This window comes from Amblyraja radiata, chromosome 29 (genome assembly GCF_010909765.2).
Source record: "Amblyraja radiata isolate CabotCenter1 chromosome 29, sAmbRad1.1.pri, whole genome shotgun sequence".
In the NCBI taxonomy this organism is placed as follows: Eukaryota; Metazoa; Chordata; class Chondrichthyes; order Rajiformes; family Rajidae; genus Amblyraja; species Amblyraja radiata.
This window is the reverse complement of record NC_045984.1, coordinates 1,309,615-1,334,174: the sequence shown is the minus strand read 5'-3', so window position 1 is coordinate 1,334,174 and position 24,560 is coordinate 1,309,615. Positions and strand designations below refer to the sequence as shown.

Here is a 24,560-nt window from a genome sequence, read left to right as displayed (position 1 = left end):
TTTAAGGAGTTATGCCCTCCTGTTAATTGTGTTGTTAGTGTCCGGGTTTTCCTGCTAGATTTTACCTGGAATGGTGCGGTCACTGGTGATAATTGCATTATCCCGGACAGCGGATGCGTGAATGTGGAAAAAACAAAACAAAATTAAACCAATCTTGAGAGCAATATACGTGTTAAAATTATTTGTCCAAATATTCGTAACTCTACAGAAAACGTGGGTGGTTCTTAAAAGAACCGTTGGGTCTTCGGTTTGTTTAACCGCACTCTGGATCTTTATTTGGAGCTGGTGTACTTGGTCACCGCCTTTGTCCCCTCCGACACGGCGTGTTTGGCCAGCTCCCCGGGCAGAAGTAGGCGCACGGCGGTCTGGATCTCCCGAGAACTGATGGTCGACCGTTTGCTGTAATGAGCCAGGCGGGACGCTTCGCCTGCGATGCGTTCAAAAATATCATTGACGAAAGAACTCATAATGCTCATTGCCTTGGAAGAGATGCCGGTGTCTGGATGAACCTGCTTCATCACTTTGTAGATGTAGATGGAGTAACTCTGTTTCCTCGACTTCTTACGTTTTTTGCCCACTAGCTTCGGCAAAGTTTTCTTCGCACCCTTCTTGGGAGCTGATTTCTGCTGCTCGAACATTTCCTTAGAAGATTTCAAAAACAGAAAATAACAATCACTCTGAGCGCGCATTAAATAGGCAGCGCCGGCGCGCCCATGCTAATGAGGGATGGAGCAGGAACGGGTTTCATTGGCCGGCCGGAAAGATGAATAATTATTTTTCTCTTTAAACGTTCTAATTCAATATCTGAGGGGATGCAACATGATCACCCCCTCCACCAATCGGAAGCCGGTCCTACTGCCCAGGTCCGGGTCACACGACGGACTGGGAATTGGCGCCGATCAACCTCTGTTTTTCTTTATCACCCAATCTTTCTTAAGTCACTTCCAACAGACTTGCACCGCACAATGCGTCTGTGTATCGAAGCTCCAATGGGTTCTGCTATTCACTGAATGGTTTATTTTTATATTTCACCTCTCAACTTGCAACACCTCATAATTGTTTGAATTAAATTCCATCTGCCATTTCTCTATCCATGTTTCCATATGATCTATAATTTGCCATATCGTTTGACAATTCTGCCAACTTTTGTGTTGTCTGCAAACTTATGAATCATTCCACTTGCACGTTCATCCAAATTGTTTATATATATCACAAGCAAGAGGTCCCAGCACTGTTCCTTGTAGAACAGCAGGGCTCACAGACCTCCAGTCAAAATAATACTCCTGTACCACTACCTTCTGAATTCTATGGTTGTTAGAACATTTAATAACGTTCAAGGTCCGGTGGGAAGTTACAAGGCTTCGTTATTAATCTTCATTGTTTGTGATATATATAGTGCAAAAGGTTGTAAAACATACGGTTTATAGATCAAATGTAAACATGGTTAGAGAAATGACAGAAGGGGTGTCTTCTGTAGATGTTTCACACTGATAGTGTCGATGTTACTCTCATTATCAAGCTGTGCTTGAAGTCCAGGTTAGCTGCCTGCAGCCATAGACTGCTTCTATGTAATTGTAAAGTTCTGTACTGTGATGGAGCAGCTATTGAAGTAACCGCACAGCTTCCTATGACCAAGATTTAATCCTGTCCATGGGTGCTATCAGCATACTGTTTGCACATTCTCATCTTTTCCCCCAAAAAATAAACGTGTTCAGAATTTTAAAAAATATCCCCCGAACAATAAAAAGTACATTTTCCGAGGTGGCAATTTCCAACTCTAGAGAGCATAGCTATAATGTGAGAGGGAGGAAGTTTAATGGAGATGCGTGGGGCTAATTATTTACTCAGAGAGTAGAAGGGACCTGGATCGCCTTGCCAGGTATGACAGTAGAGGCAGACACGTTAGTGGTGTATAAAAGGGTTTTAGATAGGCATATGGAAGTGCATGGAATAGAGCAGCGGTTCTTAACCTGGGGGTCGTTTGGGTTTTTTTTGTGTGTCATGAAGGGGTCATAAATAACATATCAATTTGTTGAGCCTACTTTTAGGAACCAAACAAAGGTACCTCACACAGTATTTTGTTTGCATACGTATACGTACACAAACTGTATGTGTTGTGGAACATGTCTGCCGAGAAGCACATGTAAGTGAAGCATTTCTCAAGTTCGGCTTCACAAGCATTGTTCAAAAATCTGTGGTCAAGCCGTAATGTGTTATCTATGCCAATGTTTTGACCTATGAGAGCATGAAGCCCAGTAAACTGAAGATCCATTTGTAGTCTTGTCACAGTGACCGGGTGGGGAAGGGCGTGGACTATTTCAAACGAAAATAAGCCGCACTCAAGGGTTCCCGCATTGATTCGATGGGTCACTGCGGTCATCAAAATGAAGCAATGCTGGAGGCTTCATACCGGATTGCTTATAGAATCACACAGATTAAGAAACCTCACACCATCAGTGAAGAACTTATCAAGCCATGCCTTCTCGAAGCAGCAAAGTTGGTGCTGGGGGAACAGCAGTCAAACAAGTTCAGGCAGATTTCCCTTTCAAATGACACAGTCAAAAGTCGAATCTCGGATGTGATTAATGATATTCTGCTGCAAGTCGTGAGCGCTGTAAAGAGCAGTCCAGTGCATTCACTGCAACTGAAAGAGTCAACAGATGTTGTCTCATGTTTCCAACAGCTGGTCTACGTTAGATACCTCGACGGAGAAGCCATGAAGGAGGAGTATCTGTTCTCGGAGCCATTGGCCACTACCACTCGGGGAGATGTGTTCAGAATGCTGGAAGCCTTCCTCATCAAACACGAGCTTGGTTGGGAACGACTTGTCGGGTGTGTACAGATGGGGCACCTTCCATAGTCGGATGCAGATCCGGCTTCAAAGCCTTCATGGAGGATGTCGTTCCCCATGTCTCCTTCACCCACTGCATGATATATCGCCATGCTTTAGAGATGAAGACTCTCCCTCCTCGTCTGCGAGAAGTGCTTTCAGATGTGGTGAAGGTTGTAAACCACATCCGAGGGAGCACAACAAACTCAACTATCTTCAAAGCGACGTGTGAAGAAATGGGCGCTGATTTCACTGTTCTGATATTCCACACTGAGGTGCGCTGGCTTTCATGTGGTAAAGTTCTCAATCATGTGATCCAACTTCGAGAGGAAATAGCGCTGTTCTTGGAGAGAGGGTACACCGAGAAAGAGAATCAGCTTCATGATTCATAATTGTATAAGGGGTAAGAGTGTTGTAAAAACAAGCCTGAAGGCTTTGTGTCTCAATGCAAGGAGCATTCGTAATAAGGTGGATGAGTTGAATGTGCAGATAGCTATTAATGACTATGATATAGTTGGGATCACGGAGACATGGCTCCAGGGAGCTGAACATCCAGGGATATTCAATATTCAGGAGGGATAGACACAAAGGAAAAGGAGTAGCGTTGCTGGTTAGAGAGGAGACTAACGCAATAGAAAGGAAGGACATTAGCTTGGAGGATGTAGAATTGATATGGGTAGAGCTGCGAAACATTAAGGGGCAGAAATCACTAGTGGGAGTTGTGTACAGACCACCTTACAGTAGTAGTGGAGTTGGGGATGGCATCAAACAGGAAATTAGAAATTCGTGCAACAAAGGTAAAACAGTTATAATGGGTGACTTCAATCTACATATAGATTGGGTGAATCAAATTGGCAAGGGTGCTGAGAAAGAGGATTGCTTGGAATGTATGCGGGATAGTTTTCTAAACCAACATGTAGAGGAACCAACGAGAGAGCAGGCTATTCTAGACTGGGTATTGAGTAATGAGGAAGGGTTAGTTAGCAGTCTTGTTGTGCGTGGCCCCTTGGGCAGAGTGACCATAATATGATTGAGTTCTTCATTAGGATGGAGAGTGACATTGTTAATTCAGAAACAAGGGTTCTGAACTTAAAGAAAGGTAACTTTGAGGGTATGAGACGTGAATTGGTCAAGATAGACTGGCAATTGATTCTTAAAGGGTTGACGGTGGATATGCAATGGAAGGCATTTAAAGACTGCATGGATGAACTACAACAATTGTTCATCCCAGTTTGGCAAAATAATAAATCAGGGAAGGTAGTGCATCCGTGGATAACAAGGGAAATCAGGGATAGTATCAAAACAAAAGATGAAGCATACAAATTAGCCAGAAAAAGCAGCCTACCAGAGGACTGGGAGAAATTCAGAGTCCAGCAGAGGAGGACAAAAGGCTTAATTAGGAAAGGGAAAATAGATTATGAAAGAAAACTGGCAGGGAACATAAAAACTATCTGCAAAAGTTTTTATAGAGATGTGAAGAGAAAAAGATTAGTTAAAACAAATGTAGGTCCCTTGCAGTCAGAAACAGGTGAATTGATCATGGGGTACAAGGACATGGCAGACCAATTGAATAACTACTTTGGTTCTGTCTTCACTAAGGAAGACATAAATAATCTGCCTGAAATAGCAGGGGACCGGGGGTCAAATGAGATGGAGGAACTGAGTGAAATCCAGGTTAGCCAGGAAGTGGTGTTAGGTGAATTGAATGGATTAAAGGCCGATAAATCCCCAGGGCCAGATAGGCTGCATCCCAGTGTACTTAAGGAAGTAGCCGCAGAAATAGTGGATGCATTAGTGATATTTTTTCAAAACTCTTTAGATTCTGGAGTAGTTCCTGAGGATTGGAGGGTAGCTAATGTAACCTCACTTTTTAAAAAGGGAGGGGGAGAGAAAACACGGAATTACAGACCAGTTAGTCTAACATCGGTAGTGGGGAAACTGCTAGAGTCAGTTATTAAAGATGGGATAGCGGCACATTTGGAAAGTGGTGAAATCATTGGACAAAGTCAGCATGAATTTATTAAAGGTAAATCATGTCTGATGAATCTTATAGAATTTTTCGAGGATGTAACTGGTAGAGTGGATAAGGGAAAACCAGTGGATGTGTTATATCTGGACTTTCAGAAGGCTTTCGACTAGGTCCCACATAAGAGATTAGTATACAAACTTAAAGCACACGGTATTGGGGGTTCAGTATTGATGTGGATAGAGAACTGGCTGGCAGACAGGAAGCAAAGAGTAGGAGTAAACGGGACCTTTTCACAATGGCAGGCGGTGACTAGTGGGGTACCGCAAGGCTCAGTGCTGGGACCCCAGCTATTTACAATATATATTAATGATTTGGACGAGGGAATTGAATGCAACATCTCCAAGTTTGCGGATGACACAAAGCCGGGGGGCAGTGTTAGCTGTGAGGAGGATGCTAGGAGGCTGCAAGGTGACTTGGATAGGCTGGGTGAGTGGGCAAATGCATGGCAGATGCAATATAATGTGGATACATGTGAGGTTATCCACTTTGGTGGCAAAAACAGGAAAGTAGACTATTATCTGAATGGTGGCCGATTAGGAAAAGGGGAGATGCAACTAGACCTGGGTGTCATGGTACACCAGTCATTGAAAGTAGGCATGCAGGTGCAGCAGGCAGTGAAGAAAGCAAATGGTATGTCAGCATTCATAGCAAAAGGATTTGAGTATAGGAGCAGTATACTGCAGTTGTTCAGGGTCTTGGTGAGACCGCACCTGGAGTATTGCGTACAGTTTTGGCCTCCTAATCTGAGGAAAGACATTCTTGCCATAGAGGGAGTACAGATAAGGTTCACCAGACTGATTCCTGGGATGTCAGGACTTTCATATGAAGAAAGACTGGATAGACTCGGCTTGTACTTGCTAGAATTTAGAAGATTGAGGGAGGATCTTAATGAAACTTATAAAATTCTTAAGGGGTTGGACAGGCTAGATGCAGGAAGATTGTTCCTAATGTTGGGGAAGTCCAGAACAAGGGGTCACAGTTTAAGGATAAGGGGGAAATCTTTTAGGATCGAAATGAGAAAAACATTTTTCACACAGAGTGGTGAATCTCTGGAATTCTCTGTCACAGAAGGAAGTTGAGGCCAGTTCATTGGCTACATTTAAGAGGGAGTTAGATGTGGCCCTTGTGTCTAAAGGGATCAGGGGGTATGGAGAGAAGGCAGGTACAGGATACTCAGTTGGATGATCAGCCATGATCATATTGAATGGTGGTGCAGGCACGAAGTGCCGAATGGCCTACTCCTGCACCTATTTTCTATGTTTCTATGAAAAGATACAGGATGAACTGTTCGTGATGAAGGTTGCTTACTTGGCTGACTTCTTTACCGAGGTAAATTCCTTGAGCCTGTCACTTCAAGGAAACCTCCCAATACTACACACGGCTCATGACAAAGTGAAAGCGTTCAGGAGGAAGATTCACCTTTACCAGAGAAGAGTCCAGGATGGTGACACAACTATCTTCCCTGAGATGATGACTCTCCTGGATGCTATGCCAGAAGCTGAATGCCACTTCCACGAGGAGATCTCAACCCACCTTCCGGTAATTAGTGAAGCCATCGAACGTTACTTTCACGGACTGGATGACTGCTCTCATGATGAGTGGATTGTCCGACCCTTTTCCGTTGAAGACGGTGCCATCAGCAATACTGACATGGCTGCGAAGGTTGAATTTTACCGAATTCATGAAGATGCTCAGCTCAAGCGTGACTTCATGGAACAAGAGCTCGCCACATTTGGCTGAAAATGAAGGACTGTCCTGTTCTTTTGAGGAGGGCCCTAACCCTATTGTTCCAGTCACCCTCAACCTTCCGTCTGGGGTCCTTGCGTCCCCTTGGCATCAACATTGAATTCTCCCAATTTGGCTAGCCCGTGCTGTCCCCTCCCCCCCTCCCCTTCCTTCACCCTCTAGCTGTCTCCTCCCATCCGCCCGCCCTCGGGCTCCTCCTCCTCCTCCCTTTGTCCTTCTTTCTTTCCCCACCCCCTATCAGTCTGAAGAAGGGTTTCGGCCCGAAACGTCGCCTATTTCCTTCGCTCCATAGATGCTGCTGCACCCGCTGAGTTCCTCCAGCAATTTTGTGTACCCTCAACCTATCGCTGTGTGGCTGGATTCTCAACCATGGCAACTCTGAAAATGAAGGCATGCAATAGGCTTGTGATCGGCACTGACACGAGGTGCTGCCTGTCGAGTATCGTCCTCGTTTTGATCGCCTGATGGCTGCGAAGCAATTTCAGCCATCCCATTGACTGGCAGACATGTCTTAATAAATCGGGCTGATTTTTATTTCAATTTTTGTTTTGGGGGTCACGGTACTGACCAAGAATGTCTGATGGGGTCGTAAGGCCTAAACGGTTAAGAACCACTGGAATAGAGAGATATGGATCATTTCAGGCAAATGCGATCAGTTTAACTCGAACATTGTGTTCGGCAAAAAACATTGTGGGCCGAAGGAGCCGTTCCTATGCTGTTTAAAAATAGATGCAAAATTTACTGAGTTTGCACATTCTCTGTCTATATCATCATTGTGGGAGGGGAGGGTACGTATGTTTGGATATAGAAAGAGAATGCTGGAAACACTCAGTGCGTCAGCCCCTCGACCTTGAAACATTTACATGTTTCTCTCTGCACAAATGCAGTCCCAACGCCTGCGAAAAAACTCCAGCATTTATCGGTATATTTCACCTTCCAGCATGTTTTTTTGTTTATTGCAGCATGGCTGATAACTTCCCCAGCAAATGCAACGCCGATGATAGCTTTCAGTCGGAGCTATAGGAAATAATGAGCTTCATGAATGCAACAGAAAATGTCTCAGAATAGCGGTCACGAGGATACGACAAAACAAAAGCCAGACCACCAATAGGAATCCTTCACTTTGTGATTCCTCATTTGCATACAGTCATCTATTAAAAAGAGCGCACGAGGTAATTTCGGCATAATTACTATCTCCGACCATGCCTGAATTGGGATCGAAACGCAGAGCGTCGAAGAAGGTGGCAAAGAAAGCGCCCACTAAAAAGACAAGCAAAGGTGAAACGAAACAAAGAAAAGCAAGGAAGCACAGCTACCGTGTATACATCCACAAAGTGCTGAAGCAGGTTCACCCCGATACAAGCATCTCTTCCTCGGCTATGAATATCATCAACTCTTTCATCGACGACATCTTCGAGCGCATCGCCTCCGAGGCTTCTCGTCTTATCCGGTACAGCAAACGGCTGACCATCTCTTCTCGGGAAATCCAGACCTCCGTACGCCTTCTGCTGCCTGGGGAACTAGCCAAGCATGCCGTCTCTGAAGGAACAAAAGCGGTCACTAAATACACCAGCTCCAGATAAAGATTTATGCTGCACCATATCACAACCCAAAGGCTCTTTTCAGAGCCATTTAAAATAACTGAAGGACGACCAATATTTTATTTTTGTGGATAACAATACGGGCAGGATTTCATGAAACAAAACTCCGCGTCAGTCACTGACTAATCTGACCATTTAATCACGTTAACCCCATGTGAATTAACTACTTTGATTTTGCATGGCGCAATAACATAATCACTTTAAATTTGTTTAAATTCCCGATTAGCAATATGACACACTAGCTGTAAGTTCTGATAAACATCTTCACTGTCTATGATACACCTACTTTTGTGCCATAGAATCATACAACATATGGTCCTTCAGCCCAACGTCTATGCGACCAAGTTGGTCCATCTATGTTCGTCCTCTCTGGCCATTTGACCTGAACCATTTACTTGTTTTTTCTCTGCACAGGTGCAGCCACGCCTGCTATTTTTTTCCTGCATTCATCGGTATATTTCACCTTCCTGCATCTGTTTTTTTTCTGTTTGTTTCGGCATGACTGATAACTTCCCCAGCAAATGCAACGCCAATGATAACTTTTAGTCGGAGCTATAGGAAATGAAGAGCGTCATAAATGCAGCAGAAATTGTCTCAGAATTGCGGTCACGTGGATTCTATATCTCTCGCGCGTTCGACGTTATGATTTGTATGAAATACTGCGGACCTTACTGATTCGCCAACTGGCAACAATTATTCAAGAAGGAACTGCAGATGCTGGAAAATCGAAGGTACACAAAAAGTCTGGAGAAACTCAGCGGGTGCAGCAGCATCTATGGAGCGAAGAAAATAGGCAACATTTCGGGCCGAAAACCTTCTTCAGGGTTTCGGCCCGAAGCGTTGCCTATTTCCTTCGCTCCATAGATGCTGCTGCACCCGCTGAGTTTCTCCAGCCTTTTTGTGTACCTGGCAACAATTATTGTTCAGCACAAACTGGATATGACAAGGGCCAGACCACCAATAGGAATCCTTCACTTTGTGATTCCTCATTTGCATACACTCATCTATTAAAGAGCGCGCACGACCAACTTTCGGAATAATTATTAACGCCAACCATGCCTGAATCAGTATCAAAACGCGGCGCGTCGAAGACGGGTGCAAAGAAAGCGCCCAGTAAAAAGATAGGCAAAGGTGAAACGAGACAAAAAAAAACAAGGAAGCACACCTACAGTGTATACATCCACAAAGTGCTGAAGCAGGTTCACCCGGATACATGCATCTCTTCCTCGGCTATGAATATCATCAACTCTTTCATCGACGACATCTTCGAGCGCATCGCCTCCGAGGCTTCTCGTCTTATCCGGTACAGCAAACGGCTGACCATCTCTTCTCGGGAAATCCAGACCTCCGTACGCCTTCTGCTGCCCGGGGAACTAGCCAAGCATGCCGTCTCTGAAGGAACAAAAGCGGTCACTAAATACACCAGATAAAGACGTATGCTACACCATATCACAACCCAAAGGCTCTTTTCAGAGCCATATAAAATAACAGAAGGACGACCAACATTTTATTTTTGTGGATAGAAACAAAATAGGTGCAGGAGGAGGCCATTCGGCCCTTCGAGCCAGCACCCGCATTCATCGTGATCATGGCTGATCGTCCCCAATCAATAATCCGTGCTTGCCCACTCCCCATATCCCTTGACTCCACTGGACCCTATAGCTCTATCTAACTATCTTAAATCCATCCCGTGATTTTGCCTCCACTGCCCTCTGGCAGGGAATTCTACAAATTCACAACTCTGGGTGAAAACGTTTTTTCTCACCTCCTTCTTTAAATTAGGAGATCAAAAATGTACACAATACTCCAGATGTGGTCTTACCGGAGCCGTATACAACTGCAGAAGAACCTCTACTCCCATACTGAAATCCTCTTGTTATAAAGGCCAACATTCCATTTGCTTTCTTCACTGCCTGCTGTACCTGCACGCCAACGTTCAGTGACTGGTGTACAAGGACACCCAGGTCTCGCTGTACCTCCCCCTTACCTAACCTAACCGCATTGAGATAATAATCTGCCCCCTTGTTTTTGCCACCAAAGTGGATAACCTCACATTCATCTATATTATACTGCATGTGCCACGCAAGGGGGAGGTACAGCGAAACCTGGGTGTCCTTGTACATCTGTCACTGAATGTTGGCGTGCAGGCACAGTTCACACTGCCACCCAGCTTTGTGTCATCCACAAACCTGCTAGTGTTGCTCCTAACTCCCTCCTCCAAATCATTAATATATATAGTGAACAGTTGCAGCCCCAACACCGAGCCTTGCGGCACTCCACACGCCACTGCTTGCCATTCTGAAAAGGACCCGTTCACTCCTACTCTTTGCTTCCTGTCTGCCAACCAATTTTCTATCCATGTCAACACCCTACCCCCAATACCATGTGCTCTAATTTTAGTTACCAGTCTCCCGTGCGGGACCTTATTAAAGGTGTTCTGAAAGTCTAGATACACTACATCCACTGGCTCCCCTTCATACATTTTACTTGTCACATCCTCAAAAAATTCCAGAAGATTAGTCAAGCATGATTTTCTTTCATAAATTCATGCTGACTTGGATTAATCCTTTTACAGGTATCCAAATGCTCCATTTAATAATTGACTCCAGCATCTTTCCCACCACCGAAGTCAGGCTAACTGGCATGTAATTTCAAGTTTTCACTCTCGCTCCTTTCTTGAAAAGTGGGATAACATTAGCTATCCTCCAATCCACAGGAACTGATCCTGAATCTATTGAACATTGGATGATGGTCACCAATGTGTCCACTATTTCTAGAGCCACCTCCCTGAGGACCCTGGGAGGCAGTCCATCAGGCCCAGGGGATTTATCATCCTTCACTCCCATAGGCCTACCCAATACTATCTCTTGCCTAATGAAAATTTCTTTCAGTTACTCGATCCCCTTAGATCCTCTGTCCTCCAGTACTTCTGGGAGATTGTTTGTGTCTTCCTTAGTGAAGACAGATCCGAAGTACCTGTTCAACTCTTCTGGCATTTCCTTGTTCCCCATAATAATTGCACCCGTGTCTGCCTTAAAGGCACCCACATTTGACTTTGCTATTCTTTTTCCCTTAACATATCTAAAGAAGCTTTTACTGTCTTTCTTTATATTCCTGGCCAGCTTCCCTTCGTACTTCATCTTTTCAACCCGTATTGCCTGTTTTGTTTCCTTCTGTTGTCCTATGAAATTTCGTAATCCTCTGGCTTCTGGCTACACTTTGCTGTGTTATCCATCTTTTCTTTTAGTTTTATTCTATCCCTAAATTATCTTGTCAGCCACGGTTGCCTCCTACTACCCTTGGAAACTTTCTTTCTTTTTGGAATGAAATGATCCTGCGTCTTCAGGATTATGCCCAGAATTTCCTGCCATTGCTGTTCCACCATCATTCCTATTAGGATCCCTTTCCAGTCTACCTTGGCCACCTCCTCTCTCATGCTTTCATAGTTCCCTTTGTTCAACAATCCGATTTAGCCTTCCCCTTTACCTCGAGTTCTCTTTATCATATCTGGTTCATTGGACAACACTAAATCCAGAATTGCCTTTTCTCTGGTCGCCTCCATTACAAGCTGCTCTAAGAATCCATCTCGGAGGCACTCTACAAACTCTCTTTCTTGGGGTCCAGAACCAACCTGAATTTCCCAGACTACCTGCATATTGAAATCCCCCATCACCACAGTGGCATTACCTTTGTTACATGCCAGTTTTAACTCCTGCTGCAACTTGCACCCGACATCCGGGCTACTATTTGGGGGTCTGTAGATAACACCAATTAGTGTCTTCTTGCCTTTGCAATTCCTCAACTTAATCCACAGTGACTGTACCTCGGCAGTCCCTATGTCTTCCCTCACAAGGGACTGAATTCCATTCCTCACCAGAAGAGCTACCCCCCCCTCCTCTGCTCACCTGTCTGTCCTTTCATTAGGATGTATAACCCTGAATATTAAATTCCCAGACCCGATCCTCCTGCAGCCACGTCTCGGAAATGTCACAGCTGGCGTCCTGGTGCCATAGCAACAACCTGGAGCTCAATGCTCTTAAGACAGTGGAATTGATTGTAGACTTTAGGAGAGCTCCCCATCCCCTCACCCCGCTCACCATCAACAACACCACAGTCACATCTATGGAGTATTTTAAGTTCCTGGGAACCATCATCTCCAAGGACCTTAAATGGGGGGCCACCATCGACTCCACAATCAAAAAGGCACAACAGAGGATGTACTTCCTGCGGCAGCTGATGAAGCACAATCTGCCACAAGCAATGATGGTCCAATTCTATACGGCCATCGTAGAGTCTGTCCTCACCTTCTCCATCATGGTCTGGTTTGGCTCAGCATGACACCAAGCACAACACCCCGAGGCTGCAGCGAATCGTCCGATCAGCTGAGAAGGTTATTGGCTGCAACCTTCCCTCCATTGATGAACTGTACACTTCAAGGGCCAGGAAGCGTGCGGGTAAGATCATCTCTGACTCCTCTCACCCTGGCCACAAACTCTTTGAATCACTTTCCCCTGGAAGGCGACTGGACTGTCAAAGTCACAGCCAGACATCAAAACAGCCTCTTTGCTCTGGTATTTTATTTAATCCACATGTTTAATTAATAATGTTTTATTATTAATGTTTAATGTTTTATGTATGTCACTGTCAATGTCACTGTTAACTGTCACTGTATGTCATGTTGTCACTTGCGGGCGGAACACCAATGCAAATTCCTTGTATGTGAATACTTGGCCAATAAACTTATTCAATTCAATTCAGTTTATTTGAAGTAATACACTTGTTCATCTACATGGTGTGAAATTTTGATTTGTTACCCACACTAAATTATGCAAATGACGATTTATTTATTGGTGTATATACTTTGGACATTTTGTCCTTTTGGGTAAGCAAGGGGGTGGGGCTATCATTGTTTGAAATATGTTGAATTTTACATCACTTTCATTGGTTTGTTGATATTCGAAACACTGCAACCTTGTATATCTCGCACAAAAAATGATGTAAATTATGTAAATCTTACCATGAATGACAGAAATAAAAAGTGTTTATGAAGTTCAATGTTGGATTATTTAAAATTATGATCTTTGGTCCAAATATCTCTCTGACCTTCTGTGGGACGCTGTGTTATTGGAGCATCAAAACAGTCGTCATCCGCATCCTTTAATCTCATTGGTTGAAATGTGGCAAGGATGAAGCTTTCTGATTGGCTGTTTTCGATCCGTCTATGCAGATGAGATGTCCAGTTACTTTACAAACAATTTACTGCTGGCCGTTGGCAGATTTAAATTTTCAAACCTGCAAATGAAACTGTCAGTTTCAGAAATTTGAAGTATATTAAATGCCTTAAAATATCCTAAAGTTTGTTCATTGGGATTATTTCAATCTGAATATTTGAGTGACTTTAGGAAAAAAAATTCTGCTTTACATGTTTACATGTCTCTATTTCAAAAGAAGTTCAGACGGAATTTGATTTCTGCACACTCCAGAAAATACTTCATTCATTTCTGCATTTCTTTCTGTTACAAAATCTTGAAGTGTAACATCATCGTTCAATATTTAAATGTCTCTATTTCAAAAGAAGTTCAGACGAAATTTGATTTCTGCAGTCATACAACAAGAAAAGAACCAAGACACACAAACAACACAATTTACACACACATCCATCACAGTGAATCTCCTTCTCACTGTGATGGAAGGCAAAGTCTTGTCTCTCCCCTGTGTTGCATTCTTCTCCCAATGTTAAAGCCTCTGGCGGGCGATGGCAAGTCCCGCGGCCGTTAAGGCTGCGTCGGGCGATGTAAGGCCCCGCTCCGGGTCTTAATGTTGGAGCCCCTGGCGGACGATGGCAAGTCCCGCGGCCGTTAAAGCCGCCCCGGGCGATGCAAGGCCCCGCTCCGGGTCACTCTCAATCCCACAACTCGGGTGGGAGAAGTTGCCGTTGTGGGAACTCCGAAAAGCGGTCTCCCGCCAGGGAGCCGCGAGCTCCCGATGTCACCGTCCACTGGACCTGCGGCTGGAGCCTCAGAGCTCCGGAGTCGGGCCGCAGCAGCGCGCCACCACAGCTCTCCACGCCCCGAAGCCGGCCAGCCCCACAATGGTAAATCCGCAGGCACCGCGACGGGAGCCACCAGGTCGTTCCGGTTGGAGGCCGCTCCATGGTGCTAAGCCCCAACGACAACATACAACAGATTTAAATGTTCCCCGCCCGCCACATGTACACAGCTAAAAACAATATAAAAACCATAACAAACTATACATTCAACGGGACAAAAATAAAAAAGACGGACTGCAGAGGCCGCTGCAACATCGGTCGTGCCGCCTGGACAATGAATGTTGGCAACATTAAATTAGCTGCAGCAAATTATTTGCATTTAACTTTTTTTCTTCAACTGTTGATTTGCTGTGTCCACAGAATAATGTCACAAAGAATGTAAAATCTTCTCTGTATACTGTGGAAGTCCATGTGATGATAATGTTATTTAATTTAATAGACAATAAACAATAGGTGCAGGAGTAGGCCATGCGGCCCTTCGAGTCAGCACCGCCATTCAATGTGATCATGGCTGATCATCCCCAATCAGTACCCTGTTCCTGCCTTCACGTATTCTCCCCTAGTCCCATATACCTGCGCTCAGACCATAACCCTCCATTCCTTTCCCGTCCATATAACTATCCAATTTATTTTTAAATGATAAAAACGAACCTGCCTCCACCACCTTCACTGGAAGCTCATTCCACACAGCCACCACTCTCTGAGTAAAGAAGTTCCCCCTCATGTTACCCCTAAACTTCTGTCCCTTAATTCTCAAGTCATGTCCCCTTGTTTGAATCTTCCCTACTCTCAGTGGGAAAAGCTTATCCACGTCAACTCTGTCTATCCCTCTCATCATTTTAAAGACCTCTATCAAGTCCCTCCTTAACCTTCTGCGCTCCAAAGAATAAAGCCCTAACTTGTTCAACCTTTCTCTGTAACTTAGTTGCTGAAACCCAGGCAACATTCTAGTAAATCTCCTCTGTACTCTCTCTATTTTGTTGACGTCCTTCCTATAATTAGGCGACCAAAATTGTACACCATACTCCAGAATTAGCCTCACCAATGCCTTGTACAATTTTAACATTACATCCCAACTTCTATACTCCCTTACAATTCCTTAGTTCAATCCATACTGACTCCACATCTCCTGTATCAATGTCATCCCTTGCAAGGAACTGAATTTCATTCCTCACCAGCAAGCTAGCCCAGCCCCTCTGCCCACCTGTCTGTCTTTTCGATAGGAGGTATACCCTTGAATATACCGTTCCCAGCCCTGGCCCTCTTGCAGCCATGTCTCTGTAATTCCCACAACATAATAGCCAATTTCTGACTGAGTCTCAAACTCATCCACTTTATTTCTTATACTTTGTGAATACATATACCTGTACAACACTTTGACCTCAGTATTCACCTCCCCTCTCGCCATTGGCCCTGACCTTACTCTCTTATCCCTTCTCGAACTTTCCTTCACATTAATTCGGGAGACTTTTGTAACTTTTCCTGTACTCACTTCCCCTTCAACTCCATCTTTATACTTCCAATTTGTCAATCCCTCACCCTCACTATTTAGTTTAAACCCACACGTGTAGCCCTAGCAAACCTGCCTGCCAGAATGTCGGTCCCCCTCCAGTTAAAGTGTAACCCGTCTCTTTTGTACAGGTCACCCCTACCCCAGAAGAGATCCCAGTGGTCTATAAATATAAATCTTTGCTCCCTGCACCAGCCCCTCAGCCACACATTCAGATCCCCTATCTCCCTGTTCCTGTCCCCACTAGCATGAGGTACAGGAAGCAATCCAGAGACAACCACCCCAGAAGTCCTGCTTTTCAGTCTTTTTCCTAACTCTCTGAACTCACATTGGAGAACCTCCTTCTACTTCTTCCCGATGTCGTTTGTGCCTACGTGCACAACTACTGCCGGCTGTTCACCTTCCCTCTTGAGGATGTTCTCAATTCGGTTTGTGACATCTTGAACCCTGGCACCAGGGAGGGAACAGACCATCCTCATGTATTGCCTGCCGCCACAGAATCTCCAGTCCGCACCTTGGACAATGGAGTCACCCACCACTATGTAGCAATGTTACAACATTTTGAGATTTAAAAAAATCAAGTCTGCAATTTATCCCATCAGATAAAGCATAAAAAGAAGTTTAATTTGACACCTAATTCACTTTCATATATATATATAATATACGAATAATAATTATATATCGGCTGATAAATTGCCCAATTTGCCACTTAACCAAGTCATATCTCAAGTATTACAAAAGTTATGGCCATTTTCATACTCGGAAATTAGCATCTTGTTCCCTATTGATTTTCCATGGACATAACAAAAATGCTGTGATCGTGGACAGTCAAAAGCCCATAACTTTCTTAAAAATTAGAGAACTGAATGAAATTTTCAGTTATCATAGATTGAAGCATTCTGAAACAAATATAAAATAATCTTACTTGGATGACCTGAAATTAAAGCACATAGTTAGTTAGTTAGTTAGTTAGTTAGTTAGTTACCCAATTGTAGCTAATTCCAAACTTCAATTACTAGATCAAAACATCTATCCATTTCTTAAGAAAAGATTAACATTTTTAAATAGCCTAAGTGTCCAAATAATATTCACAAAGAATTCACAATAAAACATGATTTTTAAATCTCATTGACATTAATTTATAGGCCAAATGGAAGGAATTTAGTGTTCAATTGCTGTAAATTAATGGCATTTAAATCAGCTATCGAGTGGGGAATTCTGTGGAACGCGCTGGTTTAGAACGTTCACATTGCGGTAGATTTGTGCCCCCAAATGCCCAGAAAAATACTGCGGGATATAATGGGCCCCAAATTAGCTACTCGCAACATTAAATTTTGTATAAAGGGATCTTAAGAAGCCCTTTTTAACGTAAAAATAAACAACCTACCTTCCGTTGTCCCCTGTATGAGATCCGGCCCGTTGTCGGCGGTCGCGATCACCTATTTTCTATGTTTCTATGTTTCTATGATAGTGGAGGCAGAAACGATAGTGGCATTTAAGTGGCTTTTCGATGGGCACATGGAAATAGAAACATAGAAATTAGGTGCAGGAGTAGGCCATTCGGCCCATCGAGCCTGCACCGCCATTCAATATGATCATGGCTGATCATCCAACTCAGTATCCCGTACCTGCCTTCTCTCCATACCCTCTGATCCCCTTAGCCACAAGGGCCACATCTAACTCCCTCTTAAATATAGCCAATGAACTGGCCTCGACTACCCTCTGTGGCAGAGAGTTCCAGAGATTCACCACTCTCTGTGTGAAAAAAGTTCTTCTCATTTCGGTTTTAAAGGATTTCCCCCTTATCCTTAAGCTGTGACCCCTTGTCCTGGACTTCCCCAACATCGGGAGCAATCTTCCTGCATCTAGCCTGTCCAACCCCTTAAGAATTTTGTAAGTTTCTATAAGATCCCCTCTCAATCTCCTAAATTCTAGAGAGTATAAACCAAGTCTATCCAGTCTTTCTTCATAAGACAGTCCTGACATCCCAGCAATCAGTCTGGTGAACCTTCTCTGCACTCCCTCTATGGCAATAATGTTCTTCCTCAGATTTGGAGACCAAAAATGTACGCAATACTCCAGGTGTGGTCTCACCAAGACCCTGTACAACTGCAGTAGAACCTCCCTGCTCCTATACTCAAATCCTTTTGCTATGAAAGCTAACATACCATTCGCTTTCTTCACTGCCTGCTGCACCTGCATGCCTACTTTCAATGACTGGTGTACCATGACACCCAGGTCTCGCTGCATCTCCCCTTTTCCTAGTCGGCCACCATTTAGATAATAGTCTGCTTTCCTGTTTTTGCCACCAAAATGGATAACCTCACATTTATCCACATTATACTGCATCTGCCAAACATTTGCCCACTCACCCAGCCTATCCAAGTCACCTTGCAGCCTCCTAGCATCCTCCTCACAGCTAACACTGCCCCCCAGCTTAGTGTCATCCGCAAACTTGGAGATATTGCCTTCAATTCCCTCATCCAGATCATTAATATATATTGTAAATAGCTGGGGTCCCAGCACTGAGCCTTGCGGTACCCCACTAGTCACTGCCTGCCATTGTGAAAAGGACCCGTTTACTCCTACTCTTTGCTTCCTGTTTGCCAGCCAGTTCTCTATCCACATCAATACTGAACCCCCAATGCCGTGTGCTTTAAGTTTGTATACTAATCTCTTATGTGGGACCTTGTCGAAAGCCTTCTGGAAGTCCAGATACACCACATCCACTGGTTCTCCCCTATCCACGCTACTAGTTACATCCTCGAAAAATTCTATAAGATTCGTCAGACATGATTTACCTTTTGTAAATCCATGCTGACTTTGTCCAATGATTTCACCACTTTCCAAATGTGCTGCTATCCCATCTTAAATAACTGACTCTAGCAGTTTCCCCACTACCGATGTTAGACTAACTGGTCTGTAATTCCCAGTTTTCTCTCTCCCTCCCTTCTTAAAAAGTGGGGTTACGTTTGCTACCCGCCAATCCTCAGGAACTACTCCAGAATCTTAAGAGTTTTGAAAGATTATTACTAATGCATCCACTATTTCTGGAGCTACTTCCTTAAGTACTCTGGGATGCAGCCTATCTGGCCCTGGGGATTTATCGGCCTTTAATCCATTCAATTTACCCAACACCACTTCCCGGCTAACCTGGATTTCACTCAATTCCTCCAACTCCTTTGACCCGCAGTCCCCTGCTATTTCCAAAAGATTATTTATGTCTTCCTTAGTGAAGACGGAACCAAAGTAGTTATTCAATTGGTCCGCCATATCCTTGTTCCCCATGATCAACTCACCTGTTTCTGACTGCAAGGGACCTACATTTGTTTTAACTAATCTCTTTCTTTTCACATATCTATAAAAACTTTTGCAGTCAGTTTTTATGCAATGCATGCAATAGAGAGATTTAGATCATGTGCAAGCAGATAAGCTTAGTTTACCATGGCATAGTAAAATGCAAACCAGAGGAATAAAACAAATATAGGTACAAAAGCAAGTTACAGACTGGGTGTCTTGTAACAAGTAAGTCATCAGTTGTTTCTAAAGTTCTTCAACAATTTATAAGACCACAAATCCAGAGTGAAGGGAATATTTTTTCACTTATCTGAGTGACTGCAGCTCCAACATTTAAGATGTCTGAAATCATTCACGGAAAGATGCCGTGAATGGTCTGAAGTAGGTTTCCGGCCCAAAACATCACCCAACTGTGTTATAGAGTCACAGAGTGATACAGTGTGGAAACTGGCCAACGTACTCATACTCATAATTAGAGCCAGGATTTTGCCATAAATGCCATGTGCCTTTTCATGCCTTTGTTGATGATTTCAGGAAGATAATGCCTTTTTCACGATTGAGTGCCTAAATCAGCCTTTTTTGCCGTTTTAACGTAACACAAGAGAATTTACACCACCGGGGCGAAACCCGGCTGTAAGTGGCTGTGAAGTGGTGATTGGAGAGGGGTGCGTGGGAAAGGGTCCAGTCTTTGCAAACTGGAGTCATGCTTGAAGTATGTGTGAAGTGTTGGATGGGGTGTGGGGTACCAGGGTTACGTTTCTGTTTATTGAAACTGCAGTAGAACTCGTTCAGGTCGTTGGTCAGCTGATGATTGTCCAAGGAGCAGGGGATTTTCCACTCATAACTTGTGATTACTTGCAAGCCCTTCCACACTGAAGAAGAGTCATTTGCTGAGAATTTGCTCCTCAACTTCTTAGAGTATCTTTCCTTGGCAGCTCTGATTCCTCTTCTTAGCTTGTACTTGGCCTGCCTGGAGAAATCTGCATCCCCGCTCCTGTAGGATCTACCCCTGCAAGCGTCAAAATGCCTAAAGTCAAGTCAACGCCTTGTAAAAAAAATGAACGATTTGGTGAGAGTGTACGGGAGTGATATATTCTCTACAGGCAACTGTGTGCTGTTTTGCAACGCATGTGAGAAAGCAGTGAATCATGAGAAACAATATTTCATCTCCATGCATGTACAGACAGCTAAACACAAGTTGGCGGCAGAGAAACTGAAGGTAGGAAATACGCAAGCTTGTCTCCTCACAACATTTACTGCTGGCTTCAATCGCAAATTGGAGTTTTTGAGTGATCTGTGCAACGCATTCATTGATGCTGGAATTCCACTGTGGAAATTGGAAAACAAATCTCTCAGAAGTTTTTTAAAGAAATACACAGAGGAACATATACCAAGCGAGTCATCATTATGGAAAAATTATGTTGACAGCAACTTCAACGTTGTTGTGCAGAAAATTAGAGATGAAGTTGCATGCAACAAAATATGGATCTCAATAGACAAGATAACTGATGCTGTGGGGAGATTTGGTGCCAATGTGGTCATTGGTACATGGAGGCAGGTCAACCATCAAAGGAGTATTTTTTGACATTGGAAGTATAGGGGAAGTCAAACAGCTCAACTATTGCTCAGTTGTTTACATCTTCACTTGCTGTACTTTGTACTTAAAGTTCCTGGCGATGTAGGTGAAGACATACAAGGAAAATGTGAGAGGGTGATTTTAGCTAACACATATCTTGAAGAAATACAAAACATAGCTAAAGTTCTCAAAAGTAATTGTAATGCACAAGATATCGACATGAATGTAGAGTTTGTAGCTTGCTTCAGGTATGCACCAGTGACCTCAGCTGAGTTTTTCACAACTGAAGCATATTCTGTCTGACAGATGGCATAGTTTAACACCAGATAATTTGAAAAAATGCTGGCAGTTATGTGCAACCAAGCAATAATGTAATGTACCTTTATAATTATTATTTTTAACCATATTTTGGTGGTGGAAATAAATGCCTTTTAATTCCTTTTTTGTCAATAAATGCCTTTTTCGTGCCTTTTTTGTAATTTTATTATGCCTTTTTGCCTGCCTATTTCAGTTTTTTAGCGCCTAAACATCCTGGCTCTACTCATAATCATACTTACTTTATTAGCCAAGTTTGTTTTGTAACATACGAGGAATTTGATTTGCCATTCAGTCATATTAATAAAAAGCAACAGAGCACACAAAATACATTTTAACATAAATATCCACCACAGTGACTCCTCCACATTCCCCAATATGATGGAAGGTGAAAAAAAGTTCAACCTTCTTCGTTCTCCACTGATCGGGGGCCTATAACCTTCCGTTGATGGGACGATCTTACTCCCGTAGCCGGCGGCTGGCTTCCTCATCAAGCTCCTGCATTGGGGGGGGGGGAATCTCAGCACACCTGTGCCGGGCGATCTACATCGGGTTGGGGCTTGTCAAACATTGGTGGGTTTGTAGCTTCCCAACTCTGTCTCTCCCGAGACTGCGAGTCCTTTATGATAAAGTCCGCAGGCTGCTGTTGGAGCATGGGTCCCAGGCAAGGAATCGGCTCCGATGGAAAGTTCATGCCCTACCATATAACCATATAACAATTACAGCACGGAAACAGGCCATCTCGACCCTTCTAGTCCGTGCCGAACACATAATCTCCCCTAGTCCCATATACCTGCGCTCAGACCATAACCCTCCATTCCTTTCCTATCCATATAATGGACCCTGGATCCAGGAATAACACACCCTGCGGTGTGTCAGTCCTGATAAGGCCTCCAGCTCCACGATGTTAGGCCGCAGAGCGACCGGAGATACGACCCGGAAAACATTTGCATCTCCGGCAAGGTAAGGGATTGAAAAATAAGTTTCCCCTGACCTACAGCCCACCCCGCAAATAAAACAAACCAGAGAACATTAACACAAACTTTAACACTAAAAATAACCCAAAAAGACAAAAAGGACAGACAGCCTGTAGGCGAGGCTGCCATCGAAGATCTCCTAGCTACACTAGTCCCACTGGCCTGCGTTTGGTCCATAACCCTCCAAACCTGTTCTATCCATGTGTTCTCCAGCGTTGCTGCCTGATCTGCTAAGTGTCTGTAACACTGTGTGTCTATTTTTCTGGGAAGAATACCATTGATTGGCACCTCATCCACCGTAACAGCATTTGTGACCACACTGTGCACCATTTACTGCAACTCACCAAGATTACTTCAGCAGCACCTCCCGAAACTGAAGCACAAATACAATAAATGTTGGAAAGACTGAATGAAGATTAATTGTTATGAATGTCTGAAAGTTCAAATCCCCTGTTTTTTCCTCCTAAACATTTTAAATGACTGATGTCCCAGAAGAGATAGCAGTACATAGAGCTATTTGTTAAAGTAAACTACTTCCATCCCCATTTGTCTGAGAGATTTACTTTGTTGCAACCCATCTCCCCACCCAATCTACATACAGTAGATGTTGGTAATACACAAGATTGAATCATAACACCCAATTTAATTTTATTATCACCTTGAAGTTGACATTGCTTTAATTGGATGGTAATTTCCACAGGGATCAGTGCTGGGAACACAATGTGTTCAGAAACTGAATGAGCAGACATTTAAAGAGCTAAAAAATTAAGATTGTGAAACTGCCAGTATTTACAGCATAAAAATCTACAAAGATAATGCTGAAAATGTAACATTACAACCATCAGAGAAAACAAGCACAATTTAAGCAAGGATAGAAAGCAAAATGAATGTCAATAATAACCTGACATATTAATCCAATTTACATCTGTCATTTGAATCCATAGCGTTGTTTAGGAAGAATGTGTCGCTTTGCATTACCCATGCCTAACCAATTCCCACCGAACCCTTGAGATGACATGACGCTAAATCGCTGGCGTACAAGTGAAATTTAAAGGTTCCACGACTCATAATGTGTAGGATTATAACAATGCTATTCCTCACTGGAAAATGGAGGCACGTATTTGTACACAACACTAGAAAGCCTCCAAAATCCTGTATCTTGCGTGTGTCTAACAATGATTCGTATATCTCATCCAGGACTCATGCAATTATGTTTCAGGAATTGTCCGTAGACCTCCGAGACAGGATTGTGTCGAGACAGAGATCTAGGGAAGGGTATAAAACAATTTCTGTAGCATTGCAGGTCATGAAGAGCACAGTATGGCCTCCGTCATTCTTAAATGGAAGAACATTGGAACCACCAGGACTCTTCATAGAGCTGGGCGCCCGACCAAACGGAGCAATCGGGGGAGAAGGGCCTTGGTCAGGGAGGTGAGCAAAACTGATGGTCACTCCGACAGAGCTCCAGTGTTCCTCTGTGGAGATGGGAGGACGTTCCGGAAGGACAACTATATCTGCGGCACTCCACCAATCAGGCCTTTTTGGTAGAGTAGCTGGACGGAAGCCATTCCTCAGTAAAAGGCACATGACAGCCGGCTTGGAGTTTGCCGAAAGGGTTGTTTTCTCTGGTGCTGTGGTCTGATGAAAGCACGATTGAACACTTTGGCATGAATGCCAAGCATCACATCTGGAGGAAACCAGGCACTGCTCATCACCTGGTCAATACTATACCTACGGTGAAGCATCATGTTGTGAGGATGTTTTTCGGCGACAGGAACTGGGAGACTAATCAGGAATGAGGGAAAGATGAACGGAGCAAAGTCAAGAGAGATCCTTGATGGAAACCTGCTCCAGAGCATTCTGGACCTCAGACTGGAGTGGAGGTTCATCTTCCAACAGGACAATAACCCTAAGCACACGGCCAAGACAGCGCAGGAATCGTTTTGTGACAAGTCTGTGAATGTCTTTGAGTGACCCAGCCAGAGGCTGGACTTTTACCCAATCAAACATCTCTGGAGCGACCTGAAAATAGCTGTGCATCGATGCTCGCCATCCAACCTGACAGAGCTTGTGAGGATCTGCAGAGACGAATGGAAGAAATTACCCAAATGCAGGTGTGCCAAGCTTGTAGCGTCATAGAAACATAGAAAATAGGTGCAGGAGTAGGCCATTCGGCCCTTCGAGACTGCACCGCCATTCAATATGATCATGGCTGATCATCCAACTCAGTGCCCTGTACCTGCCTTCTCTCCATACCCCCTGATCCCATTAGCCACAAGGGCCACATCTAACTCCCTCTTAAATATTGCCAATTAACTGGCCTCAACTACCTTCTGCGGCAGAGAGTTCCAGAGATTCACCACTCGCTGTGTGAAAAATGTTTTTCTCATCTCGGTCCTAAAGGATTTCCTCTTTATCCTTAAACTGTGACCCCTTGTCCTGGACTTCCCCAACATCGGGAACAATCTTCCTACATCTAGCCTATCCAACCCCTTAAGAATGTTATAAGTTTCTATAAGATCCCCCCTCAATCTTCTAAATTCTAGCGAGTACAAGCCAAGTCTATCCAGTCTTTATTGATATGAAAGTGCTGACATCCCAGGAATCAGTCTGGTGAACCTTCTCTGTAC

General features: G+C 43.9%; 3 protein-coding genes across 3 annotated transcripts; 2 read left to right on the top strand and 1 right to left on the bottom strand.

The window, feature by feature from the left end:
• Positions 1 to 260: 260 nt before the first annotated feature.
• LOC116989750 (histone H2B-like) lies at positions 261 to 638 on the bottom strand. The gene has a single exon (XM_033047345.1). The coding sequence runs from the start codon at positions 636 to 638 to the stop codon at positions 273 to 275; it is 366 nt and encodes a 121-aa protein (XP_032903236.1). The 3' UTR covers positions 261 to 272.
• A 7,169-nt stretch (positions 639 to 7,807) lies between these two features.
• Positions 7,808 to 8,205, top strand: LOC116989708 (histone H2B 5-like). Its single transcript, XM_033047305.1, has one exon. The coding sequence runs from the start codon at positions 7,808 to 7,810 to the stop codon at positions 8,186 to 8,188; it is 381 nt and encodes a 126-aa protein (XP_032903196.1). The 3' UTR covers positions 8,189 to 8,205.
• Positions 8,206 to 9,261: 1,056 nt separating this feature from the next.
• Positions 9,262 to 9,637, top strand: LOC116989747 (histone H2B 8-like). Its single transcript, XM_033047343.1, has one exon. It carries the CDS (start codon positions 9,262 to 9,264, stop codon positions 9,634 to 9,636), a length of 375 nt encoding a protein of 124 aa, XP_032903234.1. The 3' UTR covers position 9,637.
• Positions 9,638 to 24,560: the final 14,923 nt, after the last annotated feature.